This window comes from Chroicocephalus ridibundus, chromosome 1 (assembly GCF_963924245.1).
Source record: "Chroicocephalus ridibundus chromosome 1, bChrRid1.1, whole genome shotgun sequence".
NCBI lineage: Eukaryota > Metazoa > Chordata > Aves > Charadriiformes > Laridae > Chroicocephalus > Chroicocephalus ridibundus.
Window position 1 is genome coordinate 9,232,391 of NC_086284.1, and position 19,708 is coordinate 9,252,098.

At 52.1% G+C, this 19,708-nt stretch overlaps 1 protein-coding gene across 1 annotated transcript in view; it reads left to right on the forward strand.

Annotated features, from left to right (window-relative positions):
- The window catches only part of CHRDL2 (chordin like 2), a 32,815-nt gene that overhangs the window by 8,606 nt on the left and 4,501 nt on the right, over positions 1 to 19,708 (forward strand). The window contains 8 exon segments of the mRNA XM_063325025.1: positions 4,660 to 4,772; positions 5,221 to 5,356; positions 6,236 to 6,402; positions 9,904 to 9,997; positions 11,100 to 11,155; positions 12,501 to 12,669; positions 13,582 to 13,776; positions 16,630 to 16,812. Coding sequence (XP_063181095.1) covers positions 4,660 to 4,772; positions 5,221 to 5,356; positions 6,236 to 6,402; positions 9,904 to 9,997; positions 11,100 to 11,155; positions 12,501 to 12,669; positions 13,582 to 13,776; positions 16,630 to 16,812 — 1,113 coding nt within the window.

Consider the following 19,708-nt stretch of genomic DNA (forward strand, 5'->3'; position numbering starts at 1 on the left):
GTGGAGGGGTGGAAGGAACTGGCTCAAACGGGCTGTGTCAGCAGCTGAGAGAGCTTCAAGGGAAAAGGTCTCATGGACATGCTGGCCTGAGTGGACTTGTCTGCGTCTGAGGCCAGATGTCTGGGGGTGGTCTGATCAACATCAGTCAGTTTGATGGTTCAGCAAGGAGACCATGGGATTTCGCCCATCTCCCCTTGTTTCATGGTCTTTCACTGGATTTAGAGCAGGTCACGAAGATGCAGGATGCCGTGGTGGTTGGTGTATGAAGCTGTTGAGATACATCCCAAAGAGGCATTGAGGCCATTCTCATGGTGTGAGAGGGTGTCAGCGGTCACAAAAGGCAGTGCAGGAGGAGTTTCTCCATGCCATTCAGTTTGTGACCCTGGATTGATGTCTCTAGACCATTTCATGAAGATGCTGCTCCAAGGGGTTCATGGAGTGGCTCAGAGCCTTTGTGATTGCCTCTTCTGGGGTTTAAATCTCCTGGTAGCTGGAAACCTTCCCTCAATACCTGTCTTAAATCTTCCAGGCTTTACCTCAGGTTGACTGCTTCTTGTCCCTGCTATGGACAAAAAACACCCTTTTCTTTGTAACTTTATTCTTCTCTCTTGCCTTGTCCTCCCCCTCTTACTTTCCACGTCATATTACATACCCTCCTTGCTGTCCAGGATGCAATTAATGATAATTAATGACAATTAATGATAATCAAAGTAAACCAGGGCTTGGGCACAGCCTTGAGTGTTGACTGGGGGTGTCCAGACTCTCGCTGCAGGTGCACTCCCCAGCGTGGTGTTGGCCGATGCCAACTTGGGCTTTGGCAAATGCCTGGGGACAGCTGGGCCAGGGCAGTTCCAGCAGGTGGGTATGAACATGAGCTGGGCCGGGCCACGGGCCCCAGACCCTGGCCTGGGGTATTCAATGATTTGGTTGTAACCAGGTGGTCTTCACCCAAGAAAACACTGTCTGTTGGATGGGGAGGAAGGGAGAAACCTTCCTCCTCCATGATGTCCCCAAGCAGAACCATTTGTGGTGGGAAAGGCGGAGCAGTTCCTGCATGGAGGAGTTGCTCTTTGCAGCATCTCCCACCCTCCCTCTAGGCACAGGACTTGCTGCTGGGTGGCAGAGAAATCATTTCCATGGTTTTCAGTTGGTTTTCCTGGTTCATACAACCCGTAACGATACTCTGAAGAGCAGGGTCTTGTATTGGGGGCTTCTTGTATTTGAGAAGAAACTGGTTAGGTGGGACCTGTTAGATGGGACCTGTTCTTGGAGGTGTTTGCAATGAGAGCTGTTTGCCCCTTCCCACCTCTGCTCCTGCTTCCAGGTCCCGTAGGGCCACCAACAAGCGTAGAGCCTCTGACTTGCAATCAGCAAGCTGTGGTTGTGTCTCTGAGGTGGCATGGACCAGGCTGGCCCACTGTCTTCTCCTACCCAGGGGTGGCGTGGTCCTCGGGAAGGAAAACAAGGTGATGGCTTCATCTGGATTTTTGGTACTGCAGCCTTGAAAATGCTCCACAGCTCAGGAGCCCTCTCTGGAAAATGAAAAGTAAAACAACGTGACTTTTGTGAGCATGCTGTTGCCGAAGACGCAATAAATAAGGAGACTGAACGGCACGGGAGCAATTTACTGCCACAAATGGTTTTTCAGTCCGAGTGAATTGGGAAGATATCCAAAGTTTGACCTCTGAAAATGAAATTATTAGCCTGGCATGGGAAAAAATGATCCAGAACCTTCAGCTTTTAAGCCTCCTCCTTCCACCCATCCCCAGCTTGCTTTTAACCAAACATGCTGGCGCCTCTTGCCAAATACGCGGCATAGTGCTACTGCGATGCGGACAAGTGTCTGCTGCTGCCCAGCGCTGCCAGTCGGCTTTAATTTTACCAGCAGGCCCTTTGCAGACATGAATCAGGCTGCTTTCGAGGGCTGGACCCAAACCAGGGCTCCACTTGTGATTAAATGTTTGAACGAAGCAGCCAACTGGCATGGAAGCCTGCGAGCTGAGTGGGGCCGCGTCACATGAAGGCAACTCGATTTCTTCACCCTCAGCGTAATTCATGAAGATGCTGCAAGCAGGGAAAAATGAAGTCATTTTCTCACCCTTTTGCAAAATGATGATTTTTTTTTTTTTTTTTTAGTTTCGTGGATTTTTTCCCCTTTCTTCTGGGTTTCTGCAGTTTCCAGCCACGTGCTTCCCATTCTTGTGTGGTTTGCTGTAAGCTTGTGTTGTGCATGGCCAGGGTTTGCTGACTTGTCGAGAGGTTTGGAGCAAGCTATGGGGACAATGTAAAGACCGGAGTAGGGAAAAGGAAGGAAAATGCCTGTCCCTGTGACAGCATCCACCCCAAAGTCATTGCAAATCTCCACCTCTACAGACACAACACTGGCCCCACACCACTGTGCTTGGACTAGGTGGTCTGGGCAGCTGGTGACCACCTCCTTTGAAGGTACAACTTGTAGAATCATGTGCTTGAAGCCGTGAACTCAATGAGGAGCTCATGGCTGCTGGCAGACCTGTGTGGCTTGAGTTGGAAGGGACCCATAAGGATCATCATAGACCCTTAGGGGTCCTCAGGTAGGGCTGCCCTTCCTGATGGCCATGGGGACCAGCCGTGGTAGAGCATCACTTGCGTTCATCCTGAGGATGGTCAGAAGCTGGAGGAGGGATGTCAGCCCACCATGTTGTATTCATATGGTTTTTGCCTGGTTGGTGGGAGAAACACATGAAGAAGGTGGCATCTTCAGCTTTGGCAAGGTGGGACAACGCTGGCATGGATCTCAAGATCACTGCTTTGCCCCAGGTGACAGAGTGGAGCATGGGATGACTTTTAGCATCATTGGGGTGGTGAGCACCACCAAGCTGATTTTGGGGACCCTCTGCTATTCATCGAGGATTCCTTCCAGCCATGTAGCGGGGTCAGCACATGCTAGCTTGCCCAACCATGCGGCAGGTGGTGAGAGCTGGGCACCATGCCTTGGAAAACAGCCTTCTGCCCGCTCCCCACATCCCCAGGGCACCACAAGGCTTTAAAAGACCCATAAATGCTTCAGGGAGCGTAAATGTCTCTGCTGCCTTCGTGCAACGTAATCACCCAAACTACCTCAAATCCCCTCGATGACATAACCTTTTAAATCACCTTCAGTTTTTAGCGGGGCGGTAAGCACTGAAACCACTAATAACACACGCGGGCAGGCATGTGCTTCTTCATGAAAGAGCTTAAGCCCCGATGCGTCCCTCTGGCTTTTCGGGGACTGAGGACACACCATGGGAGTGCGGGAGCAGCCACTGGGCTGTGGAGGGAGTTACAGGGTCCAGGTTCTTGCAGGTCCAACTGGGCTCGAAGCTTGGTCCTGCAATGCTTTTTGATGCGAACATTAAGGATGATTGATCTGGGCTTTCTGGCCAAAACCCTTTGGTTGTTGGTGGTGATTATGGCCACAGTTTGTCCCACAGGTCCTGCTGCAGGCTGGCCTTGTCCTGCCAAAGGGTTGGTGTGTAATCAAGGGCTCGGAGATGGAAGGGGTTGATAGAGACCTGCTAAAATCCAGGGAGAGGGGAGATCTCCAAAGGGGATCTCCTTCACCAGTTGTGCTGGGCACCATCTCATCCATCTCCCTGTGCCACGGCAAGGTTAAACCCATGCCAGCGTAGGCAGGGTTAGATCGTTTCTGGGACAGACACTTCCAGTTCAGGAGCATGGCTGGAAACTGGCTCTTCTCAGGATGATAGGATCAGGAAGGAGTAGAAAAATACATGGCTTTGTGCTTTTGGGGGCAAAAAGTGGATGAGGTGGACTTGCTGTCCCCGTGGACACGCCCATGAATGAAGAGCATGGTTCAACCCACTCCAGACAGACCAGTGCCATCTCAAGCTTGGTAAAGCTAAGGGACTGAGCCTGGTGGGATGGGGCAAGCCAGCACTGTCCTGCTCCTCAGGGCTGATGCTCCGCTGCCTGTGTGCTGATGGCGCTTGTCCAGGGGTCCTGGACAGAATGAGCTGAAGCTCTTAGGGGGAGTAAAACGTTTTCCTTTGGAATGTGTTTCTATCCCAAAATATCTTTTTTTCCTCTTCTATTTCTGGGTAACAGTGAAAACGTCTCCTAAATTCAGGCTCTCCTGTCCGCCCCCCACCAGTCACAGCCCTTCTGGGGAAAATTCAGTCCCATAACATCACCCTGAAATCACCTGTCCATCATCAAACGAGCATTTCTACTGACATATTTTAGAGAGAGCGCTCTAATTTATGGCTCAAACCCACCCATTCTGTTCCTTGCCTGCAAAGGGAGTCCAGCTTGCACAGAGGAATTGCCAGCTGGTCAGATGGGTCCCAGGCTAAAAATATAACAAATCACGGCAAAAAAATGGTTTTTGGGGAATGTATTCATTCTGGGGTTTGGTGGATGGGATGTGGCCATCATCTGCTCATGGGGGAAAGCATGAAGACACCAAGCTGTCATAGAATCATAGAATGGTTAGAGTTAGAAGTGACCTTGAAGATCACCTAGTCCCAATCCCCGTGCAATGGTCAGGGACACCTTCCACTAGACCAGGTTGCTCAAAGCCCCATCCAACCTGGCCTTGCTCTTCTTATCATGGAGGGAGGAAAGCTCTCCCAAGGACCGTTCCTTTCTCTCACATAGCTTCTCCTGGTTGACTTTCAGGGCCCGATATGTTCTGCGACTTCAATGGCAAGAAGTACAGCCCTGGCGAGAGCTGGCACCCCTATCTGGAGCCACAGGGGCTGATGTACTGCATCCGCTGCAGCTGCTCTGAGGCACGTCCCCTGTGAGGTTCCATGGGAGGTGGTGGGGTTGCTGCTGCCCTGGGGCATTGCTTTGGCAGCTTTTAAGTTTTGGTGTCTAATTTGACCAGAGAAGCCCTTTCCAGTCCCGTAGGGACATTGGATTAATCTCTTTCCTTTTGACAAAGCCCCATGTCCCCCTGGGGTTGTTGGGTTGACCTTGTGAGGGAGCTGTCTCGGCAGTGTTGATGGGTTGTGGGTGGAAGTGGCTCAGGCCTGCTGTGGGACCACAAGTGATCTTTGATGATGAGAGATGAGACCATGAGCTGGCTGGGTTTGAGCCAGGGATGGAGACGTCCTTGTCTAGGTGAGCTACACAAGCACAGTCTGTTGTGATAATGTGGCCGTCATCCAACATCTTCCTCCTCATGCAGGGGTGAACATATAGTTGAACGAACCATCTTTCTCTGTTTCTCCCCAGAACACCAACATCAGGTGCTACCGGATCCAGTGCCCGGCTGTGCAGTGTGCCAGTCCTGTCACGGACCCCCAGCAGTGCTGCCCACGGTGTCTCGGTAGGTAGACATCCCATGGGGAGGAGGTGACAAGGTTGCCATGTCCTGCAGGGCATACCTCAACTGCAGTCACTTGAATGTTCACGCTTGGAGCAGCGCAGCAATGCTGGGTCTGGCCCTGCTCAAGGGTCATGGCAGCAATGGCAGCTCAGGCTGTTCACGTTGCTTTTTTCCCCCCCAAAATGTCACTTTGACGGACAAGTGTCTCTACCAGACCACTTTCTCCAACTCTCCCCCATCCACAGAACCTTGTAGGGACAGACAAAATGTCAGTTCAGGGACAAAGCAGAAGCTGGCACTTTATTCAGATCGTTTGCCAGCAAAATGTGTTGGATGTAGGGAAAAGAATAATTTAGAGGAATTTAAACAAAATTATTGAATTTTTCCCTCCTCTGGGTGTAATGCCTTTCACCATCAGATGGAGTCAGATAAAAAGGGCTTCTCCCATGGATAATTAGCTAAAAATTAAAAATAGTGTTTTTTTCTCTTTTTTTTGTTCTAATTTCCCAAATTGCTGTTGGTTTTTGACTAGCTTTGCCATCACTCTGTCACAGCAGGGGACAAGACTGTGGGAGATCAGAATTCCAGGTTTTCACAGAATCACAGAATGGTAGGGGTTGGAAGGAACGTTCGTAGTCCAACCCCTCTGCCAAAGTAGGGCCACCCAGAGTAGCTTGGACAGGAATGCATCCAGGCAGGTTTCCTCTCTTCGGAGAAGGAGACTCCACAACTCTGTGCTGAGCTCAGTGCAGTCAGGGCAGCCTCATTCTCCAAAAGCTTTTGGCCATGCAATACCCCGGCCACTTCTTCCCGATAACTGCGGTGCGTAAAGGTCTCCTTGTCCCTTTGGGTTGGGCTGGTGGGAATCTGCTGAGCATCTGTGCTACATCAGAGCCAAGTAAGGGCTGACTCTCATCCCAGTTGCTTTCTCATCTTCTTCTCCAGAGCCACATTCGCCTTCTGGCCTCCGGGCACCCATCAAGTCTTGCCAGTACAACGGGACGACCTACCAGCAAGGCGAGATGTTCACCACCAACGAGCTCTTTCCCAGCCGCCAGCCGAACCAGTGTGTGCAGTGCAGCTGCTCCGTAAGCTACCTGCGAGCCCGCGGGACGTGGGGAGGACTTGGGGTCTGCTCCTGCACCCCAACAGTGTTCCACCAGGTCAAAAGCCTCACGAAGACCATTGGGTGGTACCAGCCCATGGTGGAATGGTTTATTATCAGGATCAGGTTATCAGTGCAGGAGATTGAGCTTCCTCTGAAATGGTGATGGGTCCTCCCCTACCCAGTGACCAAGGACCACCACAGAGCTGGGTGCTTCCCCCTCTGCCCAGGTGCGTTATCTGGCCTTGACCCTGAGCAGGGTGGGCTGCAAATGTCTGCTGGGCCCTGGGGTCAGAGCACAAAACACTTGCCTGCATCTCCTCTTGGTGGGAACAGCACGAACAAGCTGCTCCAAGAGTGGATTATTCAGCATACATCCCACAGGCCAGTTCTGGATGGACCCTGCTGGGGCTCCTTGGGGTGGGCAGGGGGACAGCCCTTGTCCCCATTGAGCATTTGCCTGCTGGGGACCAGTGCTGTCCCCACAGCATCCAGCTATCCCACCTGCCCCACCGAGGCATCGTATGGCAGATGGTTGGCAGAGGGGACGACAGGGAGCCTTTTTACCCATGTGCTTGGTGCAAAGCAGGTGGGGTTTGTAGCCAGGGGAAGATGGGGGAGCTCAGTGTGCCTTCAAGGCAACACGGATGCCAGCTCTTGGGCTTCAGAAGTTCTTGGGACATCGAGCCCCATGTTGACCTGGTGAAATTGAGCTGAGCTCCAGAAAGGATTTGGTGACTCCCAACCGTTGGTGGGTTCCTGGGTCTCACAGTGCCTCCAGCAGCCAGCTCCTGCCCTGCATGGCTGGATCTCACGCTCCGACACAGCCAGGAGATGACAGCAGAGAGCCAGGGGCAGTGGAGCCTAGCAGTCAGAGATGGCAATGGGCAGGCACCTAGCGATCTTCATTCCCCTTGCCTGGATTTAAGTGGAAGCTGAACTCAGGGCCAAGATGTGCTTGAGCACCAGGAGCTACTCTTGTCTGGAAACTCCTGCAGCGTGTTCACGAACCTTCTGGGCTGTTGTGTGTGGAGCTGTGCCCTGGAGAAGGGCTGTGCATGTGCTTCCCAGGCTGTCTACGAAAAGCGTTTTCAGGAAGCATTTGCCTTTCATGCTGAGTTACAATGACCTTTGCAGGACCATTGCATGCCCATCTTCCTTGATGGCCCTGGTTGCCCTACCTGAGGGCTGTGACAGTGGCCAGGATGCTGTGTGGTCCTCAACATGCATCCCCGGGATGGACTGCCCATCCACCACCCATTGCCAGCACTGGAGGGACGTTCCATATCCGTAAGCCTCCATCAGTGCCCTGAGACAGGGCTTTGGCTCCGCTCTGGCCAGCCCTCTCCTGCAGTCTGGGATCCTGCAAAAACCCATCAAAAACCCAGTCCTGATGCTTTACTCAGGAGACGCGAGGCAGCCTGGCCAGCGGCGATGGGGAAGGTGTGTGGAGTGTAGAGCCACGCGTGCCAGGAGCTGAGTGTTGGGAGATAAATGGAGCAGCTCCTCCTCCTTGAGAGGGAGCAAGGAAGGGGGATTGAAAGTGCCGATGCTGGACTTGGATGCTGTGGGGAACTTCTCATACCTGCTACAGCCTCTGCTGTAAAAAAGAAGAGGGTTTCAGACGTGGCTTTCACCACGCATCATACAGAGCCCTTAGATGGGACCAGGCTCCACTGATCTGTCCTTTGCTTGCAGCAAATAATTGGACTAAGTTTGGCCAGAAAAGAAAAAGGGGTGAGAGACCCCAAACCACCTCCCTCTCTCATGCCATGAGCACGCACATGGTGGTTACCATCAGCTGATGCTTGATAGTGAAGTGTCCATGATGCCAGGATAGTTGCTCTGAGCCTTTGGTGCTTGTGCCCGCCTTGGAGCTAGGTGGCTTGGAGCTAGGTGGCAAGAGGCGTAGCTTAGACATAGAAATTATAGAGTTTTTGGGGCTGGTTCCTCTCTTATGGACCCCATCTGGATGCCAGCCCACCAGGCTGGGGACAAACGCTGGGAAGAAGCCCTTGGATTCAACTTTACATGCCCACCTGGCCCTGCTTTCCCACCCCATCCACCACGATCCCCAGGAGCCTGCGACCCTCGTGTCCCTCTCAGAGGCACTGGCTCTCGCTCAGGCTCTGTTTATTCGGCAGGATAATGCCTTGGATACGAAGGGGAAAATAAAAGGATGGCTGAGGAGCTTTGCAGCGGCGGGGTCTCGCCGGGCTGTGTCTGATGTTGTCAGCTGCTAGAACAGCTGCGTGAACAGCTGGTCTAAACCTCTTTGAAAACTGCCCCGAGACCAGTGCCTCCGGGATAAATCCTGCTTTTTATGACATTTGCTCTTTCCCGCCCAAGGCAGGTCTTTGCCGAGAGCTACTGGTCAGAAGGAGAAAGAAGGAAGAAGCTGCATGGCCAAACCCTGCTCCCTGCAGGTCTGGACCCCGTGGAGGTCCCTGAAGTGGAGAGCAGGGTTTGGTTTGCAGCGGCCTCCACCAGATCGTCTCATTTACCAAACTTTCTTCCTCCTCTTCACGTCCCCTGCACAGCGGTTTGGCTTACTGATGGTAGAAGAAGCTGCTGTGGTTTGGTTTTCTAAGGAAATCTTTGGTTAACCTCTTGGCTTCAGTTGACTGAGAGCTTGTGTATGTCCCAGAGGAAACTGCTGTTTGGAGAAGAGGACTTGCTGTTGAGGTCTGGCTGGTGGGTTGCCGAACATCCTTTTTTACCCTTCTGCAAAGCAGGAAAAACTTAGACCTGCAGCAAACGGGTGCAAATCCATTGACTGACGTGGGACTGGGATGCACTGAGGTCAAGACTGGCCTTGGCCCATGGTTTTCAGCTTAAACGCTGCAGCAATGATACTTACCAAACTAACCACCAAGCCAGTAGAAGAAGGTGTAGACCTGAATGTCCATCCACAGCTCTCGACCCAACGTCTTTGTGTGCTTGGCTCTGGTGTTATTGAATAACCCAAGACAGAGGGAGGGCAGAGCTGTGACCTCGACCTGGGCCTGGATTCAGCATCACACTTACCCTTTCCACCTTTCCTCCAGGTCCTTGTCCTGGGAGACGTCAGGTTCTTGCGCCACTTTGAATTGGTGGGTGTCAAGCAGAGTTTATAGGTGTGTGGTGGCTGTTTCAGATCTGGTAGCGCTAACAGTGGCTGAGAGCAGGGCACTGTCTCCTTCTTTTTGGGGAAGATCACTCCACTCCTGAGCATGATGACTGACAATTGGTGAACCAGCCATGCCAGGAGAAGACACCACCCACCACGCTATACCCCACAGGATGGAGTGTGCGGCAGGGGCAGATTTTCAGCTTTCATCAGTTGATAGATAATTGGTGATATCTGAGGATGGACTATTGGGGGGCTTTTGATTTATGCTAGATCTGCAATTTGAAGTGTTGACACCCTAACACGGGTGACTTACACCCCTGTCCAGACCTTGATAACGCTGACAGTGTTTTTGGTTTTGTTCCTGTCTCCTAGGAAGGCCAGATTTACTGCGGCTTGGTGACATGCCCAGAGCTGTTGTGCTCCTCTCCCCTAACTGTGCCGGATTCCTGCTGCCAGGTCTGCAAAGGTAAGGAGGGGCCCAGGAGCTGCTCCTGAGCGAGGGCTGGGAGCCATTCGAAGCCACTTCAGCAGGATTTTGAAAGCCTCTGCTGTAAATCAGGCCACTTGCCTATGTCTTGGTTGCACCAGGAAACAAAAGATGAGGGTTCGGTTTTTTCCTTGCGTGCTTCCCCTCCCACACCTAGCTGTGTCCTGCCTCCCTGCAGCCCACACGCTGGCCAGAGCTGAGCTTTTTGCCCTGCCACTGGTGCATCATGCAAGAGATGTGACCTGCATGAAGGGCAAAGTCCTTCAGACCACTCACCCACCAGGATGGAGATGGTTGTATGGACCACGTAAAGATTGTGCATGCGTCTGTTGCTCCAGGGAAGTTTCCAGGCCAGTCAGGGAACTTTCCCCCTTCCCCCTCAGTATGGCATGACTGAGTTTTACTCCCACAGCTCTCCATGGGGGAGAAATACTTGAATTTGCTGCTGTATCCCCTGACTCACAGCTGAGAGGGTTAGGAGAAAATCAAGCTTCGTGTCTCCAAATGAGACAGACTCAAGAGCGAGTGGGCAGGTTCACACCTTGCTGACAGTGAAGTCACAGAACAAAATGACTCTTTAATATGAGAAAATTTTATGGAGCTGTAAGGCCATGGTGGTCTCCTGGCTGTGGACACAGAATGGCCTCCTCTAGGTGCCTCCTCCAAACTCTCCCCTTCTGCAATTTGTGTTCCTCTCTCCCAGTTTTCTTTGGTGCAGCTGGGACATGTCATTGACTCTGTGAGAAATGTCTTTGGATTTCTTTTTAATGCCAGATCATCCCCATCACCTGATACTCTACTTCTGGGGGTGTTTTCATGCCGCCTGACTTCAGAAGCTACAAGGCCATGTCTTTCTTGCAGCTGAGATCTTGTTAATAGTCAGTGGGGATAAAAGGGTTTTTGGGGTATGGCTCCCACTTGCTTTGGGTGATGTGCATTGCCTATGCGAAGCTCTTCTCCTTCCAGACCTTGCAGGTGGGCCAGCACCCTGAAGACAGCTGCTTTTAGTCAGTTGGACCCCAGGGAGCAAATCCTCATCCAACCCTGCAGCATTTCACAGGACAATGTTTTTCCCTTGCAGATGGCTCATATGAGAAGTCCACAGAGGAGGAGCCCCTGCAGTTAAACAGAGGTGTTGTACGTGACGTTTGCATTTTAAAACTCAGATTATTGCTTCTAGCACAGCCCCATTAAACAGCTCAAAGAAAGCCATTTGTCCTTGACCATAATCTTCTGCAAAGAAATGACCCACAGCAGCTCTAGGAGGGTAGTCAGTTCCTTGGACAGCAGAGCCACGGACACCTGGTTTGCAGATGAATAGTGTCTTGGTGTTGACTCTAGGTGAGGGCTATCAGCATAGGCTGAGACTTCAGACCACCAGGGAAAGACTCTCATCCTATTCCTCTGAAGAACCTCTAATGTCTTTGGAAGAGCAAAAGACCTGCGAGAACTGTAAATCTTGGCCGCTTCTCCTCCTTGTTGGCCAACCTGGCTGAAGTTGGCCAATAGGTTAAAACAGCTGGGGAGCATGGGCAGAGCAGACTCAGAGGTGACCAACAGCCAAATGTGAGCCTTACCCATAGAATCAGATGGGCCAAATCTCTCTCTGGGGGCTTTTGATTCAGGACATGGTGTCTCCACTCCACTCTGGGCTCAAAGGAGTCCTGCCTCCCAGTTGTAGTTCCCACAGAGCAGCCAGCAGTGGAGCTGGCCACCAGTGTGCTTTCCCCAGGCTGTTTGTATCAGCAGCCCCAGCAAGGAAAAAGTGACTCCTTGGCTGCCGAGGGTGGATTCATGGTGACATTTCAGAGCTGGGCAGCCCATGCCAGGTCTGTGGGATTAGATCACTTACAGATCCTGGCCCTGCCCTTTTCCATACTGCTGGGTGAAACGCCAGCGTCACACCTCCACCACCTATAAAACCTCCAAAATAGACACAAGGGGACCCTTTGTGCTGCATGTCTTGTCCCAGCAGTTTGCTCGTGGAAGATGGGGATGTTACCAGGATTTCAATCCTGCTGGCTGGCAGCCACACACCAACCCTCCTGGTGCCAGCCAGGTGAGAGGGCAGGATAAGACCCATCCTTACGTCTCTGATCCTGGTTACATTGCACGGATGCTGGTCTTCAGTTTCCCAGCAGGCATCTAGAAAAGACTAGCCCATTTCCCTGCCTGTGTTAGTGATGTAGGACCTCACCTGAGGGCATTGGGATGAGCATGGGATGAGAAGGGTGCTGCCCCAATAAGGGTGACCCGCATGCAGCATAGGGAGGACACCAGTGTGGGGCACTGACACAAACTGCTCAGCACCCCTTAGGCGGTTGCAGGCACCAAGATGGCTCCTGGGTCTTTGCTCATCCCTGTGGTCTCTAGACTTTCCACTCCTGATGAAAGTTGCGCATGGCTTTTTCCAGCATGTTTTGGAGTGAGAACAACCCAACTGCTAGGGTCTGAGTCCCTTTTTTTCTCTGACTGCTCACAGAGGCATTCGCAAGACCAGTGTTTGGGGGAAGCAATGGGCAGGAAGCCACCTGGAGCCACCATGTCCACTGTTCTCAGTTCTTCCTTGGAGTTTATTCCCAGGAGCTTCAAACCCAAGGGAGGAGGTGGCACCACCGTGAAGATTGTCTTGAAGGAGAAGCACAAGAAAGGTAAGAGATAGAAGGGCTGGTCTGTACACGGACTAAGGTGACTTCTCTGGGACTGTGAATTGTCCAAGGAATCTGTTTCAGCAGCAGCTTTCCACCATCAAGTCCCACCTCCCACTCCTCACTAGCTATCTCAGTCCTCGTGGCCCACAGCCTCTTGACTGCATGAATCTACCAGTTTCCAAAAAGAGTTGTAAGAAGATTGGTATTTGGGGTGTTTTGGAGACCTGGGAACTGGGAAGGGCAGTGCTCAGCTGGAAGACTCCATGTGGTCCTTCCAGGACAGTGTGGCAGAGGGACAGGATGTTCCCCCTTGCACCCACACACCATGTGCTGGGTCTGTCCTGGTGCTGCGGTCTTTCTCCTGGAGGAGAGAGTAGAAATGTGAGATAAGAAGGCAACCCCATGGAGCCAAAGGGGGAAAGACAGGTCATTTCTTCTCTTGGGGGCTCTCCCACCACTGTGTCTCCAGAAAGGCTCTTTCCAGTCCTTGGAGATGAAGCCCTGGAGGAAATTTTGGGACCTCCACAAATTTTCATGGAGGAGTCAGCAGGTGGCACTCTTCACTGTGCTTCATGCCTGTGACAGCCTCGGAGAGACCCTGGGCTCACAGAGGCTTGGAGGCAGGTGAGGTCCTGCCCACACTTTCCACTCACCCCCACCAGGGTGGTTGACCCAAGCAGCCTCCACCTCCTGGAGCCTGGTCCCCTGCCTCATGGCACCTCCTGGGCAGGGTGGCGGCTATATCTCAGTGTTCGTTGCTGCTGGATGTGCTGCCAGCAGATCATGCTCCTCAAGACAGCAGGGCCACCCGTTTCTGAGGCGGTGAAATGTGTTGAGCTCCACCAAGACCTGAGTGTACAGAGAGGAGGAGGATTTATTTCCATTGGCAACTTTTTTCTCTCTCTCCTCCAGCTTGTGTTTACAATGGGAAGACCTACTCCCATGGGGAAGTGTGGCACCCCGTCTTCCGGCTCTACGGCCTCCTGCCCTGCATCCTCTGCACTTGCAGGGATGGTGTCCAGGACTGCCAGAAGATCACGTGCCCCAAGGAGTATCCATGTGACTATCCAGAGAAAGTAGATGGAAAATGCTGTAAAATATGTCCAGGTAGGTGAGATCCCACCTGCTCCTGCAGCTGCCTTCCAGTTCCTTCCTTTAGCCTTGGTTTAAAGCCCAGAGCTTTAAAAGTTTAAAGTTTAAAGCCGAGATGTGTAGATGTTCACATCACTGGTGACTTGAATTCACACCAGGTGAGTTCAGCAGGGCAAGCACTGATGTAAAGGTTGGCCTGTCTTGGAGAGCAAAGGTGAGGAAGCTGCACCAATCCCAAAAAGTTGCATCTGTTGGGTGGGTGTAGTCTGGAGAAAGATGTCTGGAGAGCATGCCCCAGGAGGGACATGCTAGGAGTCTTCAGACAGACAGAAGATGCTTTCTGGGGAGAGGGCACAGTCTGTTCTCCAGACCAGCTGGGACAAGAAGTCATAGGGTTAAATTGTGGCAGCTAAAACGTAGGTTTGAGATTACAAAGACACTGCTTGGGTGTGGGGTTATCTGTGGCACTCATGGTTTGTTTGAATTCGAGTTGAGGTCCCCGTCCAAGGAAGGGGAGGTTTTGGCACACAACTATTGGGGTGGGCCAGGTAGAACAGGGCTGGTGCTGGGGCTGGGACATGGTGGAGAGGACCTCTTTTGATCTGAGAGGTCCCTTCCAACCTAGACAATCCTATGATTCTATGATTCTTTTTTTTCGTGTTCAATGGGTTTTGTGTCTCTCAGCTGCTTCTTGGTCTTTGGAAAGCTGTTTACCTTAAACCACAGACCTGGCAAAGATGTGGCAGGGCATGAGATCTTCTCCTGCTCCCACTGGAGAATGTTTTCTCTCTGTACTATCATTCAGCAGTAGATGTTTAGATGATGGACCACCCACTGCTTCCCTGGAGAGACTTAAGATACCTGAGTCTCTTTGAGCCTGACTGCAGATGCAGCAGTTTCTGGGCGATCTCCTCTGATGTGCATCTTCAAGGTGGTTTTGTGGAGGGGGGTCTCACCAGGGAGAAGAAGCAAAGGGGATTGCTACATTTAAGAATGGGGGCAAACAGGCTGCAAAATAATTTCAGCTGGGATTTTCAAGCTTTTCCAGCCTCTGAGCAAGGAGGTTCTGGGATGGCCTCCCCGGGGGAGCGAAGGGCAGAAGCTCAGCTTGTTTTAATAAGGTTTCTGATATGTTTATGAGCAGGATTTATGACGTGGTGCCTGGTGGGAATGGGATGTGATGACTGAGCAGAGCCCTTCCAGTCTTGCATTCTCATTATAACGGGTCTTTCTGGTTTAAAGTCTACAACTTTCTCTGCTGGGATCTCTTGTCTGCTGTTCAGTCTTCATTTATTTCCAGTTAAACACTCTGACCTAGCCAAAATGATTTTCTTCTTGCTTTCCAGTACTCGCAGATAGCAATCGCACACACATACACGTTGCTCAGCCAAGTTACATGCTTGTCCTCTGTTTCACTGCACGGAGGTTCCACCCATCTTCTTTTTCCAGGCAGTTTCCATGACTGTCCTCCTCTTCCTCCTTTGTAGCCGGGAGGCTTGGAGAGAAAAGCTGAGTGATTTCTATTTGCAAAAGGGACCCTGATCGAAAGGGAATTGCTGGGATGCATTGGTCGGATGGAAAAACCATTGCAGCTGCTGGGACAGAGCTAGCGGCCGGGACCCCTGGGTCCCTGCTCCTCTTTCCCAATGCTCTTGGCCGTTGTGTGGCTCCAGTGTGAAGCTCCAAGATTGTTAAATACCTGTTGTACCTGTGAGGACGTGTGGTTCCTTCCCTGTTGTGAAGGTGGTGCTGCCTCGATTGATGCAAAGAGAAGCCCTGGTGTGGGTGAAATTTAATGGTCTGGGACGGAGGTTTTTGGGGACCCGGACCCCGCGGTGGCAGGGGTGAGGGTGGTGGACTGGGATCGTCCCCTTTTACATCATGCTGAGCCTGCAGAACTGAACGCTTGTCTTCCCACCGCTGAAAAAGCCTGGCTTTCCATCCCTTTAAATCGGGATTTCCATCCCTCTCTGAGAAGAGTAGCTCAGGACCACCCCAGAAAGCACGGGGGAGAGCAGAATCAGGCCTAAAATAACTGTCTACTAAAATAAACCCCACGCGTCTATTTATAGCCAAACTTTCTTTCGAGTAGTGTAAAAAGCTTCAGCATCCAAAATGACGGGGAGAACAAGGCTAAATTCAGCAGAGCTGGGCTCCTCTGCGTTCCAAGGACCACAACCAAAGGCAATAAATCTCCTTCCAAAACCATGGGGGATTCTTAATTACTCCAGATACATTAAAGAAATTAAAAAATTTGCGGCTCTCCTTCACCAGGGATGTTGAAAAAGTCACGTAGGGTCCCACTGACATCCCTGGTGTGGGTCTCCCTGCCGTTGTACCCCATACGGGGGAGGGGGCTCGGGCTGGGGCTGAGCCCACCCGTGGGGCTGAGCTGGGCGCGCTGCCCAGGCAGCCCAGCCACGGCGCTGGCTCCCGCGCTGCGGGCTCATCCCTTCGCTTCACTGACGTTGCTCCTCCGGGACAGCAGCAGGAGCGAGATGGGAAGTGGGGAATCCAGCCTGGGCTTTGCGTTGAGGATGGCACCAAGGTCCCTGCAGTGGGTACGGGGGATCCAGGTGGAGAAAATCCCCCTTCCCCATCCCCGCTGGCATAGAGGCTGCCAAAAACAAAGGGAATGGAAAATATGGGGATGAGCGGGTCCACAGATCCTTTATCAACACCTCCCTTTGTTGCCAATCTCAGCACTGGGGATCAGACCCTGGGAGCTAGGGTCTTTTTCAGAGACGTGGTGTGCTACATGGTGTCAAACCCAATGAGATGCCTTTACCTCAACTCAGGTGCTGAGATGACCTCCTCCAAGCTCCTTCCTGCCCCTGTTTAATGAATTCTGTCCTTGTTTTTGCCCAGAAACCAGAGTCAAACCCACTGATGAAGTAGTGACCACGCGATGTGGCAAGAACCCCAACCGTGTCCTGGTGTACATGTTTGTGCCGCCGAGCTCGGAGACCTCCAAGGAGATCCTCAGGACGATCGCGATCGAGAAGGAGCCCGCGGAAGAGGTGGAAATCTACAACTGGAAGCTGATTAAAGGTGAGTCCTGTAAGGAAACCAGGCAGCAGCGGAGGAGGTGTGTGTGGAAACCTGGTGCTCTCCAAGCTTTGTTCAATTTTTCAGGCTTTTCTAGTGGTGCTCCAGACCTTGTGTAGTGAGTCGAAACCTGCTGACAGCGGGCTGGCTTTTCTAACTCCCCTTTTCATGCTGTTGTGCTGCAGTTGCATACAGACCAGGGGCTGGAAACCACTGTTGGCCCCAGTGTACCCACCACGAGCTGCGACACCACCCAGAGGCACAGCACGTGGGCAAACAAAGCATGGGCCATGGGGCTGCTCCACCAAACCTGCCCGCTTGCATGCCAAACATACATGGAAAACAAAACAAAAAGTTGTTCTGGTCATTCCATATTTTTGCTTTTGCTCGCCCCCCCGCCCCAGTACGCCCATCTTTGGGAGCAAAGCTGGCAGAGCTGCTGCGAAGGTGCACACAGGAGGGGTTGAATTGCCCCCAGCTCACTTTTTGGATGGGTGGATTTGGATGGTTCTGTTGGTGTGTCCTCCAAAGGTCAAAGCACAGCAGATACACCATCAAGTAACACCAAATCTCTTGCTCTGTCCCCATACCTTTAGCTTTGCAACACTCTTATGGACCAGAGGAGCCTATTTCTACTGGAGGCGCTTGGTCCAGTAAATATTTGTGTTGTCTTTCTCTTGGGCCCTGGAAAGTATTGCAGCGCCCCAACCCCAAGTCTTCATTGGACATACTCTACTCCTTGCAAAAGCTTCAGCCTTGAGCACTTGAGGTTGGTCACACCCCAGAATGGATACAGCAACCCTCACACCAGGTAGCTGGGTGTCTTCTGGACATGTGTAGGCAGATATTCTGGTTTCTTGGGTATGTTCATGTCTCACTTCTCTCCCTAAGGAGGCCTCAAGCCTCCTGGGGCTGGCTCTTTCCAGCTGCCGGGGGTGGGCACATGTAGATAGTATCTGGAGAAATTAACTCCAGAGATGAAGCTGTGGCTGCCACCATGTTTCCATTCTCCCCCTGCCATCCTCCGTCCTCCACGGTGCCCCTCTCCCCGTCCTCCCCCCTGCCTCGGCAAAGCCTCCTTTACAATGGCACCTTGTAGCTGGAGGACAGCTCTGAGCCTGCACTGTCTGGGCCCCACCATTTCCTCTCCTTGCTCCTTGGCAGAGGTCGCCACCCAAACCTTCTTGCCACCTTCTGAGGCCAAAAGCTTCACGTCTGCACGGAGCTCCCGAACCCTGCCAGCCAAGGACAGGGGAGGCCCTTGTCCCCGAGGCCAACACAGCTCTTTTGCTTGGCAGAGCAAAGTGTTACTATTGGGAAAGAGCATGAGCTCAGTCACATATGGATTCCACCTCTCCATGGTCCATCACTCTACCAACAGAGCAGCGTGTGTAGAGAAAAGAGACTGCAAGTTGCGCCTGGAACCTGTCCATCTGCCTTTGTATGGGCTTATGATACCTACGTGGCCTCATCTATTTCTGTGCCAGAATGGTTTCCTCCACAAGGCAGGAGTTGGGAGGAGAAACCAGTGCCAACACCCAGCTGAAAGCTTTAACCAGCTTGCTGGTAGTGCACCACCAGCTCCCAGATGAGTTGCAGTGGGGGTTTCCCCACGCTTTCAGGCATCTGAACACCTCAGAAGTTTTGAAATGGTACTTGCTGGTGTTTTAGAGCAGGAATTATCATGGGGAGTGAAGACAGCAAAGGAACAGGCAGGATCAGAGAGGGACCAGCACGGTTTGGAGGCTCTGTTGTTGACTCCTGCCCTTCACCCTGCCTTGCTGGAGGCCTGAGCTGTACTTGGAGTTGCTGTCACCCCATGGACTTCTTTCCCACATTTACCCTGCCAGGCTTTTGATTAGACATTGACCAAAATATTCCTTACTATTCTGAAAACCTGCACCTCTGGGACCTTCAGCGATCCCCAGTGTTTCATCACACTGGTGTACCTCACATCTGGGCTGGAGGGGGCTTGCAGGTTCCAAAACAGCTGTCCTTGCCCTCTTCTGGCATGTGCTTGAAGATCTCCTGCCACGGAGACTCGACAGCCCATGTAATCTCTTCCAGAGCCACAAAACCCTTCCTAAGGGAAGACTTTTCCCAATGTGCAGCCTCTGTGTAGCCTCAAGCTCCTGCCTTCTCATCCTTTCCACCGCAGGTGTGAAGAGCAGACTCCTTTCCTCTGCAGATGCCATTAGGTCCTGCCTCTGTCTTCTCCTACACAATTTAAGCAGTTGAGTTTTTTCAGTCTTTCCTTGATGTTAGAAATTTCTGGTCCTTTGGTCCTTCCCATGGCTCTGCTGTGGACTCTCTCTGTCTTTCTAGAAGCTCAGAGCCCAAAATGGGGTGCAGGGCTCTGGGTAAAGGTTGTGTCCTGCTAGGGTGGGTCTCATACACCCATGTGCACCCACGCTCCTGTCTCAGTGCACCTGCTGGAGCTTTGTTTTGCAGCTGATTTAGCAAGTACTGAGACCGGTTTCTTGAACTTCACTCCTCAGCCCAGCGCTAAATATCATGTTTAAAGAGTCATGTTGGCTCCTCATGTAGTCCACAGAGAGAAGCGGTGAAGGTATGTCCCGTCCATCCATTTCAGGGTGGGCAGAATGGCTGTCTGGAAGAACTTATCTCTTCAAAATTAGGAAAGATGAATTGCTGCCTTGGAGGAGATGGGGCTGATCCTTAATTCATTCCTTGCGCCCTACTGGACTCCACTTGTTTTTTGGTCCTGAGGCAGTGCCTAAAGCATAGAATCATAGAATGTTTTGGGTGGGAAGGGACCTTTAAAGGCCTTCTATTCCAACCCCCTGCCATGAGCAAGGACATCTTCAACTAGACCAGGTTGCTCGGAGCCCGACCCAACCTGACCTGGAATGTTTCCAGGGATGGGGCATCTCCCACC